The sequence below is a fragment of the Pleurodeles waltl genome, chromosome 2_2 (genome assembly GCF_031143425.1).
Source record: "Pleurodeles waltl isolate 20211129_DDA chromosome 2_2, aPleWal1.hap1.20221129, whole genome shotgun sequence".
Classification (NCBI taxonomy): domain Eukaryota; kingdom Metazoa; phylum Chordata; class Amphibia; order Caudata; family Salamandridae; genus Pleurodeles; species Pleurodeles waltl.
In genome coordinates, this window is record NC_090439.1 from 834,402,126 (window position 1) to 834,429,829 (window position 27,704).

At 44.3% G+C, this 27,704-nt stretch overlaps 1 protein-coding gene across 1 annotated transcript in view; it reads left to right on the top strand.

Annotated features, from left to right (window-relative positions):
• The window catches only part of SLC26A7 (solute carrier family 26 member 7), a 619,854-nt gene that overhangs the window by 456,218 nt on the left and 135,932 nt on the right, over positions 1 to 27,704 (top strand). Inside the window, exon 6 of the mRNA XM_069219229.1 lies at positions 1,057 to 1,139. Coding sequence (XP_069075330.1) covers positions 1,057 to 1,139 — 83 coding nt within the window. The remainder of the gene's footprint in view (positions 1 to 1,056; positions 1,140 to 27,704) is intronic.

Below are 27,704 nucleotides of genomic sequence, written 5' to 3' on the forward strand. Positions count from 1 at the left end.
GATCTAGATTTATGAGAGGAAGGTGTATCAAAGGTGAGTCAAACTTAACTAGAACAGGGACACAGTATCCTAGCATTGTAATACAATAAAGATGTGTTAAATCCGAGCTATTAGTAGGTCATTCTGTGTTATCAGTAGCATAGTAGGAAAGTGAGATGGGGTTGGGCCCAATGAGAAATCCAAAAGATTTGGGAAGAGAAAGTACTCATGGTGAGCCCAGGACCACCATAGATCAGTCTTTACCCTTTTTAGTGATCCTGTTATGGAACTGGCCAGATTTTGGATACAAAACATTAATAAATACTGCAAGGAATCACTTTTTTGAAAAGCCACACCTAAGCACAGCCCTTCCAAAAAGTGATCACTTTTGATTTTCGAAATCCCTTTATCAACTCTGTAACATTATTGAGTTGCTAAATGGGTTTAGTATATTCAAAAAAGCAAATTTTCTTGTTGCAAACTGTACGATTTACCAAATTGTATGGTTTGCTACAAGAAAATCCATTAGTACATACAGTATGGCCGTAAATGTCAACAATGTCACTGGAAATGGATGCCCCACTACAACACTTACCGGAATCTTAGATCCTGTAGTGCATGACTAATTAGTTGATCCAAACACAAGAGGAAGGAGGACTAAGGAAATCCTCTATACCTACACAACTCTGGGCCTCACAATAGATCCTTACCGAGACTACTGGCCTTGACTAAAGCACTGACTAAAGCTGCCTTGTTTAAGGTGGCCGCTAGGGGCCACCTTCCAACTAAAGAGGGAACAAAACCCTACATTGAGTCTCAGAGCCCAATACAGATATGACACGCTGAGGACGGGTATCAGTTTTCAAGTTGAGCTAGGCATGCACTCAGACTTCAGAGTCAGCTTTGGGAATTAGAATGAGTCATGATCTATAGATCTTCGGAGTCGCTTGTTAGCAAATAAGGATTGAAATTCTACACACCAACAGACAGAAGTAGAACTTGGTATTTTAATTGTGAAGCTTTTCTCCTGTCTCTACTTGACTAATAACTATATCTTTCCTGTGTTGAACGATATAGATGGTTGCTGTATCCGTTGCTTGCTACCTTGCCAATATGGAGAATTCTAATAGCCTTGATGTTTTAGGACACATTCCTAGAGGGTAATGTAATTTATATTTACCTATTCCTCCGAATTTACTACAACATAATGTCTATGTAATGTTTGAAATGTACAGCCACCTTTGTTATTTAGCCAATAACACTTTGTAAGATTGGATTTCTGAACCCATACTTTCATTCTTAAAAAGCACTACAAGTCGTGGCTGCAGTACTCTCTCTGCTAAGACTTGCCTGGCAGAGTCACACATGGCAAGGGGCCACTTGACAGTTTTGTTAACAATGAATAGTTATTGTATTTTTCTTATAAACTTTAAAAAGAAGAGCGTGATGCATAACATATAAAGTTGTGCCTGTAAGCAATGCATGTTAGTAAAGTTAATGTAAGAATATTTACGGACTGTCCGCTACCTTTTCCTTCTTTCAGCTCCCACTGCACACAGGAAGCAAGTGCAATAGGTGCCATTGTCTAGCCCTTCTTCTATGACTCCCCCCTTACCATAATTTCTCAACTTCTGATTATGATATGGTTGTTCAAGGAGATAGTGGTCCCATTTGCTTCTCTATAGAGGTCTCAATCTTATTTTACAACTGTCCTGTAGTTGTTTTTGTTCACCCCATCCCCATTACCTAACTGTTCAGTAAAAGCCTACTAGGAAGTGAATAATGGAGTTCTGAAGGGCCATCTGAGTTAGTAACCTGGATGATTTCTATCATGTTTCTATCTCATGCCAATACTCTTAGCCCTAATTTCAGAACCCATATATTATTCCTGGGTTTCTTGTGCTCTCAAATGTCATAGGTCAGTTGGGACTGCCTGAGTTTGCAAGAGGTTTGGATCATCTGTCAGCTTCTTTAATTTTGGTGACAACTTTTTGACCTTACTCTTTATGGAGGGCAGGTCCAACCATACTATAAACATCTGCAGTTTTCACATGTCTGCTGCTCACTTTCCAGTTGGCCTGTCCCTTTCAGGAAGTGACCCTGGTTTGTAATTTTCTGAAAAGAACTGACATGCATTCTTCTCTTTACTCCACCCACTCATGGAATACCAGTTAGCTTCTAGCTCTCTTAGAAGGTTTAGATGGTTAGCCTGCTAATGAGTGTCTGAGCTGACAAGGGTTTGGATATTTCCTGACTGGAGGTTATGCTTAGGGCCCTTACCCCAAAGAAGTTTTTACCCAGCTCTTCCTGCCAGTTCTGAAATATGTGTTGCCCAATGTCCCAAGACATAGGAACAAAAATTTGAGTGCACAGGGTCTTCTCCTTAACTTTTGAGTTATTTTCAACTAATTCAGTATTACTACTGACCCTTTGGATGCATATGATCCTCTGTATGGCTGGTTAAGACCTACATAGGTTCAGTGCACAAGGAACCACAACACAAGTACTCCCTATGTCACATAAATCTGACTTGCTTGTTGTAAAGCAATTCTACGTGCCGCAAATCAGTATTGCATCACGCAGGAGTGCTTTGCTTTGTGGGAGTGTCAACACAGCAATACTCCAATACTGAGAAGCATTGAAGGGGCTCAGGGAGTCAGAATGGTAACAACCCCAAAACAGAAAACCTGCCTTCATCCCAGGGGAAGAGGAAGTTGAACTTCAATAAGTAGGAAAACAGATTTTTAAGTGAGGTGACAAAAAATGAACATCTCATATTGTCACCTCAAAATTGTCATTAGGGAGGAAGGAGGCAGTTTGGCATTCCGTAGTGGGCAAAATCAACTGTGAAGCACAAAAAGAGGACTATCCTAGAGTAGAAGAAGAGGTGGCACAATTACAAGCACAGGACCAAAGAAAATCTGTCCAGGATCCTTAAGGCAGCAATGAAGACCGTAGAAGGACCTGCTGTCCAGGAGGAGTTGGATCTATTGGAGCAGCAGGTGGCATCTATCATTCCAACAGAGCTGTTAGGTGGAGTAGAAGGGCAAGACAGTGCTGAAGTGGAGGACCAAGAAAAACTACAGGGTGAGTCAAAACAAATGAACATATTAGCAAACTGTCATGCAGGGCAACATCCTTTGCTGCTCTATCTGAAAGGGAAAGGGCAAGAATGCCCCACATGTTAACTCATCCTTCACATGACTGCCCTTTCCTTGAGCAGTACCAATTTTACTAGTCCAGTCCAGCCCTAGCACTTTTTCCAGGTCCATGCTTGACGTTCTGACCCACTCAAGGTATTATCTCTCAATACTGTGACTTATAGTTAGTGTTGTTTGTCCCTTCACAAAACAGGACTACACATTCCAGAGTACAATGTAAAAATCCTGGACTAGAGCAGCACATCATCCATGAATGGACCTGGGACACTTGGCAGATATGCCAGTGCCAATGAAGGCCCTCTTGCACCATTGTGCAATTGTAATGTAATGTAAAATTAGTCAATGTGTCTTTGTAGAGGGTCTCCAGGTGGTGAAGAGGTGTATGCACTGCAAGTAGTATCACTGAGAGAGCCAGGTGTACAATTTCTAGTACAAATCCATATTTGATGGAGCTGACCTGATGTGATGGGGGAGGTTGTCCCTAGAGTAGGCTGCCATGTATGAGAACACCCAACCTCCTGGCATGATCATATGGATATTGGAGTTGTGGGTGAGTGCAAGTGATGCAGAGCAGAGGTTCATGATTGGTTGGTGGAAGCATTGATGGTGTGTGAGCTAGGTGGCTCCCTGGTAGTGTAGTGCTTTGTAGGTGTGGCTGAGCATCTTGAACTGTCAGTGTGTCTGAATGGTGATGCAATGTAATTTTCTGAGGTGATGTGTGATTTGTGTGCCGCAAGGTAGGCTGAGTAATAATCTGGCAGTCGTGTGTTGGATAGTTTGCCTTTTGTGCAGCAGGTGTGCAGGGATTCTGTGCTAGAGGTCATTGGTGTTCTACAATCAACATGTGATGATGGCCTGGGTAATTTGGTCGTTTAGGTGTCGGGAGGGAGCCATATGAAGAAATGTCGGACCATGCAAATAAAGTAAAAGCAGGTGGAGGGGATCATGTCAATTTGAGGTCGCATGATGAGATATGTGTCCAAGAGGTGTCTGTAGAGTTGGATGCTGAGGGTTTTAGACCTAGTCATGTGGGCAACCAGGGTGAGTGCATGTTGCAGAATGTCATCACTTTTATCTTTTCAGGATGAGAATGAGCAACTAATGTCACTTACAGTTAACCAGGTTGGTCACTGGTATAATGTAACTACTGTTTGTGGTATTTGTGTCTTCTAAGACGGTATTATCTGGGTGTCATCAGTGTAAGAGATGATGTCCAGTCCCTGGGTCTGAATGATGATTGCCAGAAAATGCATGTACATGTCCAAGAGAGTGGGGCAGATTGGAACGGTTTGCTGGACTCTGCTGATGAGCTCCTTGAGTTTTGAAGGAATGGAATGAGCATGAGCTGTTGTATACTACCAATTATGAAGGAGGCTATCCCCTTCAAGGAAGCTCCTTATTTCTTAGTGTTATGGAGTCTGGAGTTGATGTATGTGTGCTAGAAAACTACAGGATTCTCCAGAAAAATTTGGATTATGACATGTACAGGTTCCTCCCCTTACATGCAGTGCAGGAAGGTGTCTTGCCGTGTAGTTATGTGGATGTTTGTGAAAGATGAACCCTAGGGCCCAATAATTCACAAATTGCATGCAAGACAGTACAGCAAGGCAGCTTTGTGTTTAGTGCTGTGAGAAAGGCAGAATGCAGGATAGTGCGAGATATAATAATATCTGACGTCTTGGCCAGTGCTGGGCTGTAAACAGATGCCTAGAGCAAATGCAGGGACCCTTGCTACACAGTGACATGGTCTCTGCAGTGCTGCTAGGAGGCTAAATTTGCAACAGTGCAAGCAGACAGCTGAAATATGTAAAATGTGGCCCATTCTTGCACTCACTCTTTCAGGCAGGCTAGGGCAGCAAGCTGTTGAGCTGTACTGCATTGTCTGAAATGTACACAAATAGTCTCCTAGTGAATATTGAAGTTGTGTTAACAACATACATGTATTGTCACGTTGAAAGCAACAATAGAACAACGTGGCATTATACACTTGTAGAAACATATGTTCCACATATCACTGTGTACGTGAAAGTGAAGTAAAATGCTGTCTGAATATTACAGAAATCATGTATGTCATAAACAATCATGGAATCCTCTTAACATATTTCTGTATCTTTCCAGAGGGACAAACAGCATCTCCTGGAGATCAGCCTGTCTGTGATGTCCACCCTGTTGAGGACACCATCCTACCCCCCATCAATCTATGACAATATTTTATATGCAATATGTAGGCTATTTGGAGGATTATATAGTAATTTAATTAGTGTACAAAGAGAGTAAATGATGTGGATAATTTTGTAATTGTAAGATCAAGTTTGGTACAGCTTATGGGCTATTCTAGACATTCAAAGATGGTGCCGACATTTGCACACTATGTGGTAGCTGGGTGATCTGATAGTCCTTCTTTTATTTTATTTTTTCCTTATGTGCATGTTGGGTGTGGTATATAGTTGGTTTGTGAGACACTCTCAATTGTTACGTGATCAAGGCTACGGCTGAAACGCGTTGTTCTGGGAGGAAGCATTGGTGAATAAAGTCTTTTGGACCTCCACTTGGTGTCCGGGAACTTTCTGCATGTAACAGGAGGATTGTTGGTAATAATATGTGGATGGCTAGGTCCATGCCTGGATCGCTACTGAAATAGCAGCCTCGGATGTCTGGCAACGTTGGTGTTTTACATATATATATATATATATATATATATAAATTATTTTTGTCCCTACACACAAAGCATTAACTCTCCATCTGCTTACAAGCTCACCGTAATAAGAACCACAATAAGGACTCACTAAATAACTACTACCTAAAAACCTAATTATCTAAAACTTATCTAAACTAAACCTACACCTACACTAAACCCTAGCTATCACTATGCCTACTACAAAAATAAATGATCAACTATGAAAACCAGGGAAGGCAATGTACAAACATAGATAGTCAGACCAGGGTGGCAATCCACTCCAGTGCATCCTGCCATGTCAATAACCATTCTCTAATGCTGGCCTGCTCTTTCTCTATGCGAGCCATCCTCCTGTTCATTCACTGCATCTGTTGGACCAGCAAAAAGTTGAAAGTGGAACTTGCAGCACATCTGGACCTCTTTTTCCATGTGCTTGCCTGCTTCGGTCCACTTGAGGATCCAGGAGGGGTCTGTGTACTGCCCTACTGCTCCTTGCCACTGTGAGATTATGTTGCCACAGGGGGCTTCTCTTGCCTGGATTTGGTTCCTGATCCCCAAATGCCACTAGTTTTCACCTTCTTGTAGATGCAGACAATTTTTCTATAGCTATGAGCAATCATACTATCATGGCCATGGCGTACTTGTCGTAGTTCGAAGCTCTTGACCATGTCTGCTGCCATGTTAGCCGGGGAGTAAATGTAAACACATATTAACTCAAGTTGCAAATTTACAGACGTTTACCAAATTTTCTCTGAAATTGTCCTACAATGATAAGTGACAGTCCACACCTACACCAAATCTTGGGATTAGATACATGCACACTATACCTTCAGTACAATGATATCTCCCAGTATAATATGTCAAACTGACTCAAGATAGGTCAGTGTAGGTGTACAACATATCGATTTAGCTACAATATAACATGCATATCACTCATACCAGCGACTCACACTCATTCAATATTGTCAATGGGAAATTCTAGACATGGCCCAGATATGTTCACTTTTGTGTTGGTCTTTCTTCATGCAAGGGGCGGGCAAAGTTTTTTGTAAAACCTACATGAGAAGTGTTAATGTATGCTAGTCCAGCTTGTGTAACTTTTCATTAAATAATTAATCTGGAGTTATGCAAGGCAGCAGACATTGCTGACTTTCCTTACTTTGCAGCAGGGAGACAGTCCATAGATGGAGTTTGGGTGTCTCACTGTGCCAAGTCTTTCATTTTTAATACTTCACTGATTTGGCATCATTTATAAACCTGGAAAAGTGACATAATGCATCATGTACAATAGAGGACCAAAACCATAAAAAAAAAGCTTTAGTTTTTGACTTTTCTGTTCACTCATTTTCCCTGTGCTTCATTCATCAGCCCACAGGAAAGTGCCAAAGACCTCTCAGAAGTGTGCATATGCAGGCAGGAGTACTCATCTAGCCAAGAACTATGTTGCCTACAATGCAGGGCCCCTTGCACCATGATGAAATGGTGCCTGTATTGGTGCTAAGCAGACAAAAGTACTCCACAGTAGGTAAGCACAATAATGTGCTGTATCCTGGTATCACTCTGCATTCCTGCATTTGAACTTTTACACAGTGCAGCAAATTGGCTTCCCACCGTGCATTTTATGAATGCTTCACAAAAATGTCACATAGTGGATGTACTGGCCATGAGGCTGGCATTGATATTCTAGTGTTTTGGTCCTGCTGGCCACACTCATGCCAATGACACTGTAACCATGCAATGGGGCCTACTGGAGCTGCATAGGTTTTACACCAATGAAATTAGTACACTGTGCTCTACAGATACACATTTGCCTAAGTTATGCAGGTTGACATCCACTTTACATCTGCTAAGCCACAGAAGAGGCCCTGCCATGTGGACGTCTGCCATCACACTGTGCATTAGACTGGCTGAGAGGTAATGATTTGTAATAGAGTAGCTCCCCTACATTCCTGTAGCTTCCAGGGTATCTGTGTAATTGGTCCTCTGTCACTCCGTTTCACATAGGTATGACACTTATGAGGCAGGCTCAGTCACCCCTGAGAAAGGATTACAACAGCCATACCTCAGGCAAGAATTCATACTCACACACCTGCAGAAACACATATTAAGATATCAATTGTACCTTTTCATGGGTCCAGAAAATATTTGGGATGTAACTGCCACATTATGAGCATCTATCAGTAGTGCAATGATTGCAATATGGTGTCTACCCTTGTGACACTGTCCTCAAAGTCTATTCAAACTGGGTTTAGGTTTGACACACAGGTACAGGAGCAGGAACAGGTATGAGTCCCCAACACTGTTACAGCTATCATGGATCACACACAGACATCACAAAGCTACAGCCATATAGTCATTACACTTGTTGCATCAGGATCCCGGAAGCTGCCCACTTCTCCACGCTTAAAAGGCATATGTCCACCTGCAAATCCATGTTTTAGAAATTGTATTGTAAATAGTGCAACTACATACAATTCAAATTCAAAACTAAACACTATGGGGGTTATTCCAACTTTGGAGGAAGTGTTAATCCGTCCCAAAAGTGACGGAAAAGTGACAGATTTACCACCAGCCATATTACGAGTCCATTATATCCTATGGAACTCGTAATACGGCTGGTGGTATATTCAGCACTTTACCGTCACTTTTGGGACGGATTAACACTCCTCCAAAGTTGGAATAACCCCCTATGACATCCCATTTTAATGGCATATTTCAACACCCTTTCAACACTCTTACATGCATAAGTGTACGTTGTCAGAACATGGAATGCAGCTAGTCACCTTGCAGAGCTGACGTGGCTGGAGGTAAAAGGTAAGATATATCTCACATCACATGCCTGAATAATGCTTCAGGCATGGGATATTTTAAGTACTGCTGGCCAGCATCATCACAGATCCTCTCGTACCATGGCACAAGGGTGCAACCGTTGACCACTAGGCAGACAAAAGTGTTCCTGCCATAGGAAAGGTCAGGAGTGCACCATAAAGGTTAAAGACAATGCATTGCTGCCCTTTCACTTTGGCACAGCGCAGCAGGGCAATTTGCAGTGCGTAATAATAATAATGGATGTGACACTTGGTGCATATGTACTAGCCTACCACACAGACATACCTTATGCCATGTACAGTTTGGATGGTGTTATGTAATGTGAATCTAGCCATAGGGTCAGTTTGTCAGACTTAGGGAGATGTGCAGGGTCAAAGTCAGCTGAGTGAGCCAAAGCAGCAATACATCATGTATACCATTACATTGACATGGCAAAACATTCATCAGTGCAGGTTATTGATATATAGTGACCCTCAGGGAAAGGGCTGCTTGGCATTACTTGGCCCCATGAGTGCTTGCTCCATAACACAGATTTTATGCCAGATGTGCTGCTTTGTGTGACCCTTTGATACTTCTGCTACTTAGTGTCACCCTTTCTTGCCGTGTGTGTCACAAGGTATCCACACATTACAGCTACATTTTGTGGTTACATTTTAAAATTACTAATATAGCAAAATTACTACATGCTGATGGTACTTACATACATATTCACCTATTGTGCTATCACATCCTCCCAACGGTGTTTGAGCTGGTAAAAAGTCTGATTTTCTTTAAAAACATGGGCCATGTGCCAGAGTACCCTCTCCCATCAGTCCATACAATCCTTAGAGGGGAGCCTTGGCTTACCCTATCCCCGGAAGCCACCATCTGTGGCAGGTGGTGCATGACCATCCAGATCAATACACCAACTTCTCCCTCGGAATAGTTCTTGCCTCTACTCTTCCCAGGCATGGCCCTATCCCTCCTTAAAACCCTAAACAAACAAATAACCCCCCCTTAAATCCCAAACTATGCCAAACTTACAAATACCCCAAAAAGGACAAACACACGATAATACAAAGACAATTACAAAATACAACACTAAGGGCCACATGTACGAAAGTTTTGCGAGTCGCTCATCGGTCGCATCGCTAATTGCGACCTCGCAAAAAGCAAAATGGTATGTTCCAATGCCATTTCGGAGTTCCAAATAGCGATGCGACCCATTACTGACTCGTAAAAATTGCGACTCGCAATTAAGAAATCGGAAATTACGAGTCGCAAATCCAATGCACAAGGCAGTCGCAAATTGCGAGGAGTCACAAAAAGCCAGTTTTGCACACCCAGATTAGCACTGATTCAAAACAGGTGGTAACCAGAACCAAAGTTGAAAAGCAGACCCAGAAGGCATCAGGGTTTCTCAAAATGGCTGCACTATACATGATTGCATGGAGGAGGAGAGTCCAGGCTGCCCAGCAGAAGAAGAGGACGCAGAGACAGCAGAGGATATACCGAACCAGGAAGACCCTATTTCAACAAACTGAGGATGAGATTTATGATAAATACAGACTGAGCAGCGCAGTTATCTTAGAGATTATTGAACTGCTGAAACCTCAGCTAGAACGCCAGACAGTGTGTGGCTGCTCCATCCCCACACATGTGCAAGTGCTCTGCTCACTGCACCTCTTGGCCTCGGGTATATACCAGGGGGTGATTGCTGTTGCTGGTGGGGTGTCCCAAAGCGCCCTGTCACGATTCATCAGACGGTTCCTAGATACCATACTCACACACATGTCCAGATATATATACCTTCCGAGGAATGAGGCGAAATTAACAGCACCAAGTTGGACTTCTACAGAATTGCCAACTTTCCCCATGTAATAGGGTGTGTGGACGGGACACAATTTTCCCACCAGCAAATCTGGAATATGTGTTCCGCAATAGTAAATGTACCCACACACTAAACATCCAGGTGGTATGTGATGCCCATAATGTCATTACTGACATTGTGGCTAAAGTTCCAGGTAGTACACATGATGCATACATATTCAGGCACAGTGGGATACACCGACGCCTAGATTGTGGGGAGTTTGGCGAAGGATATGTATTAGGTACTGTGTAGTACACACTGATGTCTTAAATACATGTCACTGCATAACCATGTGATGCTATACTCATTTCGGCTCTTTTGTCACACAGGTGACAGTGCATATGCTCTGAGGCCATGGATACTCACCGCATACCTAACACCTGCCAATCAGAATGAAAGGCGATACAGCATAGGACATGGGCGGACCAGAGCTGTCATTGAGAGGACCTTTGGCTTGTTGAAGTCACGTTTCCGATGCCTGCACAAGAGTGGAGGGGCACTCCAGTGTGCCCCAGAGACTGCATGCAAGATCATGGCTACATGTGCCATCCTCCACAATATCGCCACCAGACGTGGCCTACATCTCACCCTTGATGACACAGATTCGGAGGATGAGGAGCAAGAGCTACCACACCGACAGCCTGGGGATGGTAGCATCGCATTGGAGGGCAGACAGAGATGGGACCACATTGCAACTCACTACTTTGGCAGGTACGTGGCAACCGTGACAACACGCACAAATGTAAGACACACATAGCCTGGTGGTGCAGTACAAAAATAAAATCCCTTTAATGCCAGCAGTGTAATAATGACCTTTTGACATCTCAACAGCAAGAAAAAAGCAAAATGTAATGTCTGACACATTTATATTATGTGCCTCAGGCAAATCCCAGAATAGGTAGATCACACCCTCCTGTGACTAGGGCCACCATGGGCCAATCCTGGTTGGTCCCCTGATCCTTGGTGGGCACTGCTACTCCGCAGGATGCGTGGATCTGAGGCTGAAACGCTACTCACGCTGGAGATGTCCTCACTATCCTGAGGGGTATCGCCAATGCCCCTTGCTGCCTGGGTGGCCTCTATTAGGTCCACTGCATGGCCGATGCGCCCTAGTCCCCTTGCTACATCACCAGCAAAATGCCCAAGTTCAACCTGCAGCTTTACGGTGCGCCTTGACAGGCAGGTAGTAGTGGTTGAAAGGCAGCCAATCAACTGACTCAGTCGGTCCAAACGGGCAGCAGTGTTGCGCTCTCTGCACCTTGCATGGGCACTATCTGCCACCATTTCCCTGACCAAGTCATTGATGGAGCTGGTGAGGTTTACCATGTTGTTGTTCATGGCAGTGAATTGGTTGTCAACATTGGCAAAACCCTGTGAGAGGGTCTGTTACAGTCTGTGCAGGTTCCTGTTCATAACCCGCATATGTTTATTTTGCAGGCGGTGACTGCTCAGTAAGGGTGCCTCCAGTCCTGGAAACTGTTCACCTGTGACATCCTCCTCACTGGCTGACTGTGTTTGACGTTGCCGTCTCCGCCCAGACCCAGCTGACCTATGTGGCCGACTCCGACTCATCTGTGGGCCGGTGTCAGGTTGCCTGTCTCAAGATCGATATCTGTGTCCTCTGTGGTCTCTCGTGCATGGTGGATAAGTGGTGTAGTCATGCACTCCCCTGCTGTTACACTGGCTGCCTCGTCTGCTGTGTTGGTGGCAGATTCTCCCTGCACAGTAGGGTTGTTGGTGGGTACTTGTGGGAGACCTGTGGGACACATGGGATACACTGTCAGTGCCTGTCATATGTTTGGTGTATCACAATAAATATTTCTCAAAAGTTGGACTACTGTACTACATTGCCTATAATGCATTGTTCTGTAGGTTGCAATATAGGAATGGAGCAAATCTGGAGGATGCATGCTTTTGTGTACTGTGGTTGTGTGGATGGTGCATTGAGTGATTTTTGCTACTTACTTTTGGATGTTCCCGGTGCAGAACTGTCCAAGTCTCCGATTCCTACCTCAGACTCCGGCTCCAGAATGGTCTCCACCATGCTCTCAATGGCTGTAGGAGGTGGTACTGTTGATGGTTCTCGTCCAGTTCCGTGCACCTCCCTCATCCCCTCTGCCACCCTTTCTTTGGTCCTGGACCTGAGGTTGTACCACCTTTTGCGGACCTCATCGATGGTGCCATGGCTGACTCCAATTGTATTGATTTTACTCAGGATGTCCTGCCAGATCTTCTTCTTTTGTGTGTCAGGGACACTCATTGATGCCTTTCCAAACAAGACATCATGGTGCAGGCAGCACTCCTCAGTCAGGACCTCCAGCTCCCTTTCTGAAAACTTTAGTTTCCTCTTCCTCCCAGCAGTGGGTGTCTTTGTCCTGAGCTGACATGGCTTTAGTTGCTCCTCTCAGCTGGGTGTACCTCTGCTGTCATCACTCAGAACCAGGAAGTGTGTTTTCACCTATTTTATTTGCACCTGCGCGAAATTTGCGAGCCAGTCACAATTTGCGACTCTGGACCACACCCTTGTGCAATTTGCGATATCGCAAATTGCGATTTCACAAATTGCGGTGCGACTCCACACTGAATCGCAAATTGGTATTGCAATTTTTACCTACATCCCTTTTGTGAGTCGGAAATAGCGATTCGCAAGGAGTCGCTATTTCTGACTCGCAATTCTTTAGCTTCGTACATGTGGCCCTAAGACATAAAAAAGTACATAATATTTAGGTAACAACAGGGACAGACAAGACAGTTTACAACACAAACAGCAAAAATCTCCTCAAAACGTTTTCTTCACTCGAACAACAACCAGCTCCAGCCAACAGACACTAACAGAAAGTGAAAGTAAATTTCAGTCTTCCTACTATGCAGCCTACCATACCCGTTGCGTCATTTCCTGGGTGGAACCAGCACGTTTTCAACATTTGCGTCTAGTTTTCTGATGCATTGCTATGCAAATGTACATTGAGTGATGCACTGCACAATTGCACTTATGCGGCTACACTAAGGGCCACGCAGTGGTGGCAATGTGCCTATTTTGAGCCACGCAACAAGGGCGATGCGCTGGTTCTGACTAGTGCAACGGGGCGATGCACTGGTTCCGACCTGCACAACAGAGGCGATGTGCCTGATCTACAGAAGTGTGGCTTCTGCTGACGCAAACACTAAAGACCCATTTCCATGAGTCTGGGACTGGGGTAGCACCACTTGACAAGGCAGGCTGACAGATTGCAGAATCCAGGTGCTGAAAGGTTGGTTGGAAGGCTTTAAGGCCCTTGAGGCTTCGTAACAAGAGGCCAGGCAGACTGCTCTAGGAGTCACTCTCTTGGAGTCCAGGGGATGCATGTACAGTCCTTTTCACCCAGCCAAGGGAAGAGCAGGCTGCAGGAAAGCACAGCAAGACAGGGCTCCAGAGCTGATTGCTCCTACATAAATTTGACATCAAATTGACATCTGTATGTCAGCCACAGATATATGTGCTGGCCATCTGCCCCACTGTTCTATGTTCTTTATTCTGCCCAATCTCTCTCTTCCTGATATGTGTCCAGGCCACTCCCTTGTGATGTATCATTGATTCAGCACACACTTAGGGAAGCACAGAGACAGGCTGGCTTTCCCATTTTCTGGTGTATGTTCGACCCAGCTTGCAGCTTTGCTGGACTATCAAACTTTGACTAGTGCTGCTCGTGGTTGTCCCAAGCAGCAATAACCTTACCAACAGAGTAACCCATGGTCCTTCATGTTATGTAGCGGTGCATGCACCTCTGCACTCAGTTGATGTGATGCAATGGTGGAGCAAACCTTGAGCTCATATCTATGAGGCCACACAAAGCCACTTTGCATGGCTTTGAATGGACTCATAGATACGTAGTAAGGCAAGGCAGAGCAAATTGCAGTGTTGCCTTACTCTGCACAAGGAGACATTCCATGGGTGTTTGCGGTGGCTGGGCAACACCCATAGAGTTTGGTGCATCCCCATATTTACAAAGGTTTGTTAACCTGGGAACACGCTAAAACCCTACACCTCCCCAGGGGAGGTGCAACAAGGAGAAATATCTTTATTTCCTCTTTCTATGTGTGCTGCATTCCTCAGCACACAAAACGCATCCCAAGATTTTTTTTGTGCAAAAATGTGCTCCTTCCTGTATAAAAACAATCCTGCATGCAATGCAGACACCCTTGCTCCATGGTGAAAGGGTGCCTGCGTTGGCGCTAGGCAGCCCATTGTGCGCCAGCGCAGAGGGAAAGAACAGGAATGCGATGCATGCTATAGATAGGGTTCATTCCTGCCCTTTCATTTTGATGCAGGGCAGCGCAGCAAAGTGACTTGCTGCGCTGCCCTGCACTAAATCCCCATAGGTATGCCCCTCAGTGTACCGTCACATCACATTCAGTTACCAGTACTGTAATCCACATGTATCATGCTACCATCAGCATACTGAAATGCAGCACACACACTCAGGGGATCATTATGACTTTGGCTGTTGTTTTACTCCGTCTGCCGAAGTCCCGACGGGCAGCTTGCCGCCACTGCGGCTACCTCCCCCCAGGCCCTATTACGTATTTCCCACTGCGTCAGAGTTTCTACCCACTGGCACAGTGGGAAACATCCTACAGCATTGTCTCCGGCTTGGGATCGAGCCAGTGGCAATGCTGTAGTGTGTAGGGTGCACCAGCACCCATCGCAAAGTTCACTGTCTGCAAAGCAAATAGGAACTTTGCAATGGGGCTGGCCAGGAGGGCCCCTGCACTGCCCATGCCAAATGCCCTTGGGGCACCCTGCACTCTGTCTCCGCCAGCCTTTACATGGCTATGCTACTGCCATGTAACAGCTGGCAGAGAGGGGAGTCATAATTCCCAGGGCGGTGCTGCTTGCAGCACTGCCCAGGTGGATTAGAATCGCCAGGACCGCCAGCCCATCAGGACGTGGTGTACTGATGGAGCTGGTGGTCCAACCGTGGGACGACCATCACTGACATAATGTGGTGGTCAGATTGCTGCCAAAGCAGTCGGACCACCGCTTTGGTGGCAGTCAGACCCCACCGCGTGACCGCCAGAGTCGTAATTGGGCCCTCAGTCTGTGCATGCTGTTCAGTACTACAGTCCCTTTGTACTGTACTAAAGTGTGTCACTTTGAACACACACTACCAGCACACATGCATTAACCATGACACATTAACCATGTGCACACTGTTCCACATTTCAACCTATGTGATGGTCTTGCACACGCACATGCATTCTGCACATGGTTTTCTCTCGCACACACTTCCTTATCAACCTGATATTGGCCAGAGCTGAGTGAAACACACAGCAGCAGAACATTAGACAAGATGAGTAAGACAGTAGGCCTCACTGCAGCAACCCAGCGTTGAATGGTCATGTTCACAACTACTGATCACTATGCAATATGCTGTCACCCCCATGTTTACTCACAGTTTTGGCGAAGGCAGTAATGTACAATAACTATGAAGGTAGGTCTTTGGGTGGCCCTCCTGGTCCAACCAGATTGCATTACATGACACAGACCTATGTCATGTCACACACACACATATTTCATGTTGCTCAATATGAATAAACCAGCATTAGTGATCCAGACAACAATACAGTTGAGTAGTCAGGACAGGGGTACACACCTCTTACCATGCAGGAAACATTTCCTACTCAACACCACCATTGCACCATTTTTAATAAAATTGTGTATGTTCACAACCATTTGTGCTTGCATTGTAACATCTCCCTGAAGCGATGTGATGGTTGGCAAACATCTGCATTTTCTTACTTTTCTGCTAAATGCCACACATTGGTACTTCAGCAGATTATTATGTTTTTTTGCAGGCCTTTGAGCCTCCTTGCATTGCTCTGCAAAAGCATAGTAAATATGCATTGTAACAAGTGTGGGCAAATGTAGTCTTTCCATCAATCACCCCAGTAAAGGTGTTACATGTGTTGTTTTGTGGATCCCATGATCTGTGATGGTATCCGCTGCAACATTTGCTCCAGCAAAGTGCTGCCATTCTACAAGCTAGTCCATATTTGATACACACTACAAACAGGAGATTGCCTCAGGGACTGACTTATTGGGAGATACCCTGAGCGGCACATTAAACACACTTTGATGCTGCATAACATAGCAAGACAGCTATGCTGCACCACACTGGTTAAGAGAGGGAGGACAGGAATGCCCCCTATCTCTCAAGATATGGGTCAATCTTGCCTTATCCCTTTCATGCACTCCACTTCATCACATTTGCCTACTGCTTAGTTGAAGATATGGCCCAATTTTTATCAACAGCTCAGAAATCATGATTCCTACATGTTGAGGCCTACATCTAGTTGAGAAGATGTGAGTGACTAGATATGTTCCTTGCCATTGACACAAACACATCACAATGGATGAGTTAAAAAATATGTATTTGATGATAACTTGGCACATTTTCTGTCACTGTTACCATCATTTGCTATTCATTATGCAAAAATATTTGCCACTGTTCGGTTCCGTCTCCACCGACTTGCCATTGTTTGCTCTATGTCTTTAATTATTGTCTACATCCTCTTCCAGTTCATGCAGGGTTTGTGGCTCATAGTCCCATGGCACATTGGTTTTAAATAGATATTATGCAATATTGCTCACACAAGAGTGATTATGCACACCTTAGGAAATGTGTACAGAAGTCTTCGCTGATTTGTCCAGGCAGTGGAACTGGTACTTTAGGTCACCAAACATTCTCTCAATTACATTCCTTGTCTTTGCAAGACCAGAGTTGAATATTTTTTCTTCCTCCGTCTGTGGATTGTGGAATGGGGTCATGAGCCATAGGAGAAACCCATATTCTTGATCACCTGAAAAGTGGAAAATACCATCAGTCAATGATTTTGTACATTGTTACTTGGACATAACTGACTGTGTATATTATGTATGCAGGCAAACGCATACACAGTTTGTTCATTTTTAACAGATATGTGTTAGGTAGTTGTCCTGCTTTCCTTCTCTTATCTCATGACCGAGCTTACAGAACCTCTCTGGAATGCACTTCTGAGTTTAAAGAAGACATTTATTGTTATTATTACTTCACCACGAGGTTCCTGAGAGACAGAATTAGTAGATTGGAAGCACACGTTCAAAAGTAGTTGCAGCAATGAAAGCAAAATATATCAAAGTACTTCTCAGTTGCAATGTACACAGCAAATACATGTGATTATATTATAGCATAACTTCAAAGCAAAACATAAAAGTCAAAATTGCATCACCGTAGGGCAAGGCTGTAGGGCCTATAACAGCTTCATCTTTCTAGGGCATCAAGTTGATGACTCCAGTTCAACTGTGAGAAAGAGATTTTCTACCCAAACGGGAGACAGGCAACTGACGTCTGGTTCCTGTCTGAAGTCAAGATAGTTTCAATCTAACTCTGTTGTCCAGAGCCACCCCTTAAAAGCAAACTCAGTGTGAGAACCGAAGAAACTTGGAGAGTGGCCAATTCTCCAAGCCTCACTCGTTCTCAGACTGGATTGAGAGGTAAACACAAAATCTTCGCGCTCTTATCAGCTAGACTCTGGCGTGAAAAACACAGCTTGGTCTATCATGTGGAAAAACACAGCTTGGAAAAACACAGCTCATCTGCAATGTCTAACTCCACGGTAAAGCCAATAGGCAGCTAACCTAAATACCAAATGTAATGTCTAATGCCATGTCAAAGCCAATAGGCAGCTAAACTGAATATAGAATGTAATGTCTAATGCCATGTCAAAGCCAATAGGCAGCTAACCTGAATACAGAATGTAATGGCTAATGCCATGTTAAAGCCAATAGGCAGCTAAACTGAACACAGAGGGGGTCATTCTGACCCCGGCGGTCTTAGACCGCCGGGTCCAGGGTCGGCGGGAGCACCGCCGACAGGCCGGCGGTGCCCCGCAGGGCATTCTGACCGCGGCGGTAAAGCCACGGTCAGACCGGCAACACTGGCGGTCTCCCGCCAGTGTACCGCCGCCCTTTTGAATCCTCCAAGGCGGCGCAGCTAGCTGCGCCGCCGAGGGGATTCCGACCCCCCCTACCGCCATCCAGTTCCCGGCGGTCCGCCCGCCGGGAACCGGATGGTGGTAGGGGGGGTCGCGGGGCCCCTGGGGGCCCCTGCAGTGCCCATGCCACTGGCATGGGCACTGCAGGGGCCCCCGTAAGAGGGCCCCTACGAGTATTTCACTGTCTGCTTGGCAGACAGTGAAATACGCGACGGGTGCAACAGCACCCGTCGCACCTTCCCACTCCGCCGGCTCGATTACGAGCCGGCATCCTTGTGGGAAGGGAGTTTTTCCCTGGGCTGGCGGGCGGTCTTTTGGCGACCGCCCGCCAGCCCAGGGAAAAACTTAGAATACCCTCCGCGGTCTTTCGACCGCGGAGCGGTATTTCGGAGGGGGGAACTCTGGCGGGCGGCCTCCGCCACCCGTCAGGGTCAGAATGACCCCCAGAATGTAATGTGCTACTGGTGAGCATTGAGCAACTAATATGCGCAGTGGTGAAACACAAAGTCATTGGTCAAACACAATTAATAGCATCACAGTACTGTTGACCATTGCTTACACATGTATATTCAACTTCTATGTATCCTTGCACATATTGTTCTTTGTGTGAAACATAGAACACATCTACTTGCTGACTTTCATGTTTAGCCAGTAGATTAATATGGTAAGTACTTTAGAATGTTAATGTTTTAACAGCTGTATGTGAGTTGCATGATTTGCACTCATTATGTGTGCAACATATCAAAATCATGATCAGATTATCTTGCATACATGGAACCCTACATAGGTTGTGACAGTGCAAGCATTTTTGACATTCATAGATACATTTATCAGCTATTTGTATGTTTGAACCTAGAATGTAGGAATGCCTGAAAACATTGGTACCATATATGTACCTAGAGTTGATACATGGAATTTAGAAGTTCTTTGTCCATTTGGCTCCTGATACTTTGCTTAGCCTACCGATTTGCTGCCATGTGTGACACATATACTTAGGAACACATGATGTGTTCAACACCCATTATTTGAGCTGAACTTTAACTAATAATTCAGACTTGAAAAATCATTGCACTTACACACATCTCAAACCTAGCTAATATGTATCCTTTCTACTCATTTTGAATTTAATTATGGACCACATGAATTGTGTTTTGATTTGTTCTATATTGCAGAAAATGTGGTTCTGTTCACTCCCACAGTGTGAGATGACAAAGAACTTGCCACTGTGGGATTTTTCCTACTTTCATTGCAGGATTAGCGAGGGAAGGACACAATGGGACATCATTGACTTCATGTTGGAGTAAGTTATACCTACTATGTGCACATGAGATCCATACTCAAATGCAGAGATGGCTATTATGTCATGCATGCATTACAACTTCTTAGTTAGTATAATGTATATTTCTGGTTTCCTTACCAATGAGTAGGCATTCCCATATCTGCCATTCTGAAACCACTCATTGACGGTACTGTGGCTGAACATGTATGCATAATGTGCACTTCCTGGATATTTTGCCAGAACTTTGATAAACATTTGTTGATGACCCACAATGGCCTGGACATTGATGGAGTAGTTGTGCTTGCGGTTTCTGTACAGGTGGGATGTTGCAGAAGGGGGCACCAATTGCACATGCATGCAATAAATGGAAGATAACACATTATGGAGTCCAGCAATGGTTTTGAAGACTTGCTTGGTATTTACTTGTTGTTGGGTAGTTTTTGAGAATCGAAAGTGCCTGGGTGTGAGTTTAATCATGGCATCCAAAACAGATGGGAGAAAGGCAGAAAATGCTCCATGTGAAATTCCAACCAATCTGGCTGTTGTGATTTGAAAGGACCTGATGCCAACATGTGGAACATGCAAAAATAACAAGGTGATGGACGGAATATTTGAAATAATCTCAGCCACTGCTGATCGCTTGGGGCCACACCCCAACTTGTCATTTTTTTGTCCACTGTGCTTCCCTAGTTTGGACCCAGCCAAGTGCAAATCAGCCTTGTCCCTGCTCCTCATGGGAACAGTCCAGCCCGAACTGCTAGGCTAGGTCCTCCCTCAACCAGAAAACAAGTAACTTAGGACCAACTTCTCCCTAGTTAGGGCTCTTCAGCAAAGTATAGGTTGGTTGCAGTGGCACACTGAATCCGGGACCCATGTCTGAGCATACCCAGCGCACATAGGTTGGCAAATGCAAAAACAACAAGGTGATGGATGGAATGCTTGGTTAATCTAAGCCACTGGTGATCGCTCGGGCTGCAACCAAATCCTTCATTCTTTTGACCACCATGCCACCTCAGTTTGAACCCAGCCATATGCAAATCAGTCTTGATCCTACTTCTCATGGGAAAAGTCCAGCCTGAGCTGCCAGGCGAGGTCCTCCCTGTACCAGAACACAGGCAATCTAGGACTGGTTTCACCCTAGTTAGGGCTCTTCAGCCAGATATAGCTTGGTTCCAGAGGCACAGTGAGCCCGGGACCCATGTCTGGACATACCCACGTACTTAGGGCACCAAATGCAAAAAGAACAAGGTGATGGATGAAATGCTTAAATTAATGTAAGCCACTGGCAATCACTCAGGCCCGCATCCCCATCCATAATTGCTTTACCCACCATGCCTCCTCAGTTTGGACCCAGCCATAAGCACATCATGACCCCACTTCTTATTGGCACATCTCAGCTTAAACTGCCTGGCCAGATCGTCCCTGAACTGGAACATAAGCAACCTAGGACCAGTTTTGCCCTAGTGTGAAGCATAGCCATCAATTTTACATGTGCAGGGATGTTATTGATCCTTGCACTTTCTGCTTGGAGACTTTGCACTATCTTCTCCAGCAATTCATGGTGGGGCTCCCTCTTGAGTCTGTTGAACTGTATGACTTTCTCCTCCCTGAGTTCAATGAAGGATATGCACTGCCAGAAAACATGCTCCTTCCTCCTACGCTGCCTATGTGGTGGTGGTGGTCTTCTAGCTGCCCAGAGTTGCAGCATGACAACCTCCATGGCGTAGTTGAGCTTGCCATAGTGTACTGTGATAGTGGGATATTTGTACAGCAGCTAATGCGTTATTTCCTATGTCTGCTTTGCTGATGCGCAGCAATTTTGGTGCATTTCTAGTTTTGCGTTGCACTACTTCGCTGTGCGACGCAGTGCTGTACTCGTAAATATCACTGAGTTACTGTTGCATTGGATTTTTCGTTGGTTGATCTGGTTCTATTTCTAAACTAGAAGAATGATTGGAAATCCACCAAATAGGCTTGAGAATAGTAAACCAAAGATAAAGAAATTCATCCAAACACAGCAGCCAGTCAACAGGCCAGCTCCAATACCTTTAAAAAAATATGCTGTCCATGTTGGGTTCTATGAGTAAAAGATAGTGTGCAACAATTCTGTAAAATGCTTTGAAAACTGGTTTGCAAGCGTCTTTGAATTTCTGCCTTTGGAGCAGGCAGTTTGTAAAGTAACAAATTCTGCTGCAGAGATTAGGGATATCACGTCCTGCACTGATATCATAACTGGTTTGTATAATTTATCAAGCCACGTATTATCCATGTCTATTTTAGGCCAAGCAACATTTTCAAATATCCTACGTGGAGCAGAAAACAATTTTATACCTCAATATTTTATATTCTATCCACAGATAAGAAATAGGAGAACCTGGTGCCCATGCCGCTGCATGTTTAATTTGTTGTTTTATCGATTAAGAACCGTGACGCAGGAATGTAGGATAAGACGGGATGAATGAAACAGGTGTGACTAACAATTTAATCTTGGCTTCAAAGACTCCATACAGATTGATGGAATCACAGAGGAGTGAGTGACCTACGAGATTACTTTAATTTAGCTGTAGTTATAAATGCTGGATTGTTTTGGGTAAAACAGTGGAATTCACAAACTCAACAAACTCCCATGTCTGTTGAAGGAAAGTGTTGTGCACTTTTTCATAACAGCCCAAGGACTTCATTTTTTGACACTCATAGAAGTGAAAGGCAGTAATAGGTAGTGATGTTCCTCTATGTAGGAGCCATGAGATATGTCGGTCTTCTGCCATAGAAAATGGGGTGCTTTCTAGTTCCTCAACACTTACAAGGGAGTATGTGGCTTCCTTTTCAGTCTCTGTTCTTTGGGTGGAAGTTAAATTGTTAGTATCTAACATTCTTATGCACTCCCATGGCACATTGACAGATTTTAATGTTTGTAGTGCCCACATCTGCTGAGTAAAAGCTTCCCTGTTCATGTTTTAAAAGTCTTAAGTTTTCTTTTAGGAGATTAAGGGTGGACGATATAATGGTACTTATCATGTATACTTGTTTTGAGAACATTTCAAAACCATTGTCAATAACTTTAAAAGCTCTAATACGGGTCTTCGTTATTAAGTGCAACGTAGGCATACACGTCTTTAGGCATTTGCTTAACTGCCTTAATGTCCCATCAATCTGAAGTGAATCAAGAATTATTATATCATGTAGTAACACTTTCAAAACAAATACAATTTGGAGCAACTTAGTGGGTGCCATGATCAAGTAGGGTACTTTTTCCCCAAACTACGCCATTCAGCACACAGCACACAGTAATGTTCACAGCTTGATGATTCTGACATGCTCTCAGAGAAGAATAATGTTGTAGCAATTCCTGAACCAGAGGAAACAGCACAGTTTTACCAGGAATGACAGTTTCATTTATAAGGAACAAGATTGTAGTCAGCATGATAATCCACATTAAGAGGAAAAACGTTCTAGTAGCAATTGACAAATAGGACCACAGTGGTATAAGATACCTGTCATGAAACTAGTAGGAAACAAAAAGTAATTGATGACGTTGAGTAACTGTGGAGTGCATTTGTATGTCATTTAATTCAAAATCTGTATCAGAAACATTCTCCTACAGTACAAGTTCTTGAATTGTCATCATTTCCAATGATGTTCGCACACTGGGTGACTCATAATAAACTACAGGTTTAAGCTGTACCTTACTAATGAGTCTTAACAAAGGCAAAACCAGTTTTGAGTTGTTTTTGTTCTGGTTCGGGGAAGACCTGACCTGGACGTTCGTGTTGGACATTTTTCCATTGGAGCAGGGTCAGGACTGATTTGCATATGGGTGGGTCCAAACTGAAGTGGCCTGGTGTGCAATGTAATAATGGACTGAGATTCGGCCTGAGTAATTATTAGTGGCTGAGATTTATTTAAGCATTCAATTAATCACTTTTTTGTACACTTAAGTGTGACACCGTAAGTGGGATGGGTGTGCCCAGACATGGGTCACATGCAAACTGTGCCTCTGGAACTAAGCTATACCTGACTGATAAGCGTTCCACTTTTTGTGTACGTGGATGGGTGGAACCATCCCGAGGGGAAGTCACACAGTCAGAATTCTATACTTGCCTTAGGGTGTTGTGTGAGGATAGACCACTTCCAGCTGGTTGGTCTTGCAACCCAGAATATAATTTCATTTTATTTTATGGGTTCTTTACCCATTATTGCATTTATAGTCTGTGGAATGATTGCCTGTACAGCAACCCATGCTTGTTTTACAGTTGCTATGGGAGCTGCTCTGGCACCTGTTGTCTGCAGTATGTATTGCCTGAGTCACCTGTAAAAAGCTACTATTTGATTTAAATAATTGTTAGAAATGGGGTCCTTGGTTGACAGTCAGGTTACCCCCTGTTCAAGCAAAGACCCTCACTCTAGTCAGGGTAAAAGAGAATCACCCTCAGCTAACCCCTGCTTACCCCCTTGGTAGCTTGGCAGAGCAGTAGGCTTAACCTCAGAGTGCTAGGCGTAAAGTATTTGTACCAACGCACACAGTAACTCAATGAAAACACTACAAAATGACACAACACAGGTTTAGAAAAATAGGAAATAGTTATCTAAACAAAACAAGACCAAAACGACAAAAATCCACCATACACAAGTCAAGTTATTGATTAAAAATCAAAAAGAGCCTTTAAGTAGTTTTAAAGACACACTAGCGCTGCTAGAGTGAAAATGTACCTGGTGTGCGTCAAAAATAACCCCGCACGGGCGGGCGAGCGTCGAAAATAACTCCGCACGGCGGTACTCGAGTCAAAAATCCAGCCGCACGATGAGTTGACGATCCAGCCGCGCAGGTTGCGATCTCCCAGCCTCCGTCAGCGATGCTGCGCATCGTTTCTCCTGCTCCGTGCGTCGATTCTTCGGTCGCGTTTCCTGCGAGCGTCGTTTCTCAGCCGCGGAGCTGGCGGCGCGTCGTTTTTCAGCCGCCGATCGGATTCGCGTCGATCTTTTCCCCGCACGGCGCTCTGTGCGTGGATTTTCTTGTCTTTAGGCTGCCAGCTTCTCCTTTCAGGGTCCCAGGACTGGATGGGCACCACAGGGCAGAGTAGGAGTCTCTCCAGAGGCTCCAGGTGCTGGCAGAGAGAAGTCTTTGCTGTCCCTGAGACTTCAAACAACAGGAGGCAAGCTCTAGATCAAGCCCTTGGAGATTTCTTCTCAAGATGGAAGGCACACAAAGTCCAGTCTTTGCCCTCTTACTCTGGCAGTAGCAGCACTGCAGGAAAGCTCCACAAAGCACAGTCACAGGCAGGGCAGCACTTCCTCCTCAGCTAACAGCTCTTCTCCAGGCAGAGGTTCCTCTTGATTCCAGAAGTGTTTCTCAAGTCTGTAGATTTGGGTGCCCTTCTTATACCCATTTTAGTCTTTGAAGTCACCTTTCTTCAAAGGGGACTCACACCTACTTGTGAAATCCTGCCTTGCCCAGGCAAGGCCTCAGACACACACCAAGGGGTTGGAGCCGGCATTGTTAGAGGCAGGCACAGTCCTTTCAGATGAGAGTGACCACTCCACCCCTCCCTCCTAGCAGAGATGGCTAATCAGGAAATGCAGGTTACACCCCAGCTCCCTTTGTGTCACTGTCTGGTGTGAGGTGAAAAACAACCCAACTGTCAAACTGACCCAGACAGGGAATCCACAAACAAGGCAGAGTCACAGAATGGTTTAAGCAAGAAAATGCTCACTTTCTAAAAGTGGCATTTTCAAACGCACAATCTTAAAATCAACTTTACTAAAAGATGTATTTTTAAATTGTGAGCTCAGGGACCCCAAACTCCACATGTCCATCTACTCTCTAGGGGAATCTACGCTTTAATCATATTTAAAGGTAGCCCCTATATTATCCTATGAGAGAGACAGTCCTTGCAACAGTGAAAAACGAATTTAGCAGTATTTCACTGTCAGGACATATAAACCACATTACTATATGTCCTACCTTATCCATACACTGCACCCTGCCCTTGGGGCTTCCTAGGGCCTACCTTAGGGGTGCCTTACATGTAAGAAAAGGGAAGGTTTAGGCCTGGCAAGTGGGTACACTTGCCAAGTCGAATTTACAGTGTAAAAATACACACACAGACACTGCAGTGGCAGGTCTGAGACATGATTACAGAGCTACTTATGTGGGTGGCACAACCAGTGCAGCAGGCCCACTAGTAGCATTTGATTTACAGGCCCTGGGCACCTCTAGTGCACTTTACTAGGGACTTACTAGTAAATCAAATATGCCAATCATGGATAAACCAATCACATACAATTTCACACAGAGAGCATATGCACTTTAGCACTGGTTAGCAGTGGGAAAGTGCTCAGAGTTCAAAAGCCAACAGCGACAGGTCAGAAAAAAATAGGAGGCAGGAGGCAAAAAGACTGGGGATGACCCTGCATAAGCAAAAGTCCAACAATAATGTACTACATCCCCAATTGATAAATTTGCTAAATTAAGAAATGGTGTGAATCCGGCCAATACAGGCTAGTAGCCCCTTTACTACTTTATTATTTAGAATTCTGAAATTCTGTGGTACATGTGGTAGATGATTGTCCAACCAATTTTGATGTTTTTGGTCAGTCAAATGGACTGGTACAAAAAGCTTGGTAATCTGCTGGTACTAATGCCTGTTTATATGTATAACTATTTCACGCACAGCCTCAAAATCCCAAAATGAGTACAAAATTTAAAACATATACACAGCATGTGCGCTTTATGACAAATGTCAATGCACCCCCTGCTGCAGGGGCGTCTCTGTTCAGAAGATATTGCATGTCGACAAGTGTAATTTATACCTATCACAGTCGGTAGTTCCACCATTTTTAGTGAATAGATTTAAAAAATATGCGATCCAAAAGGCAAAGATTTCAAATTTGGAAAAACCTTTTTATGAATCAAGATTGAGAAACCTACAGAAATCATGCTCACTATTTGATACGAAGGAGATAACCAATATTCCAATGGATGTCTCCATAATACTGTAATGATTGTTTTTTTCGTTGTGTCATCAAAACCTACTGAAGGATACAGATAATTTGAGCCCCCCAGGTTTGCACCAAATGATGTGTTCTCTGTGCTTACCACATGGCCCCAGAGTCACAGGGATTATATATTTCTAACCCCATGATGCAAGGGCTATCCAGGTGGACGGCAACCCATACACATCCCACTAAGCAATACTGTGTAGGAAGTGTTTCTTTCTATTAGTCTCAAAAGATCAGTTCAGGGACACATATGAAAATGCCCATGTCATGTGCCATTTTAAGGCCAAAACTCAGAATCATGATAATTGTAGCACTAGGTAAATTATGAACACCGAATTGTTGAATATTATCAAGTGCAATAATTAGCATACAAGACATTGAGGCACTCAAAAGCAAGGCCTAACAGTACAGAGTGTCACAAAAGCCTTTAGCAAGGTCCAAGCTCTGGTGAGTGCATTTTCTTTGACACTTGCAGAAAACCCATTACCATCCCTCCTGAGTTTACTGTCTCATCAGAGCAAAGTCAAGGGTTCAGAAGGGGCCATTATTGTTTTGACACACACAACCCTGTTGGATTTTTACGTTTTCATAAAGTAACCCAAATCCTCTTGGATATCATCCAAGAGGATTAATTTCATAGGGGCAATTCTTGGCTCCCGCCAAATAAAAGCCTTTCATCTTCTAGAGAAGTGTTAGCCAGCAGATCACTTCCTGAATGATGAGACTGTGTCTGTGTTCTGGTTCCAGAGGCATCTGGAACTACATTAGTTCTGTATAGGTATGCCGCTGTGCTAAACATCATATGTGCTCTTTTTGGTTGGATGACAAATGCAAGCTTCATTATTTATTCGTATGTTTATTTATTTATTGATTTATTATAAAAAGTTTATCCAAGTTGCTTCACTTACAATTAACATT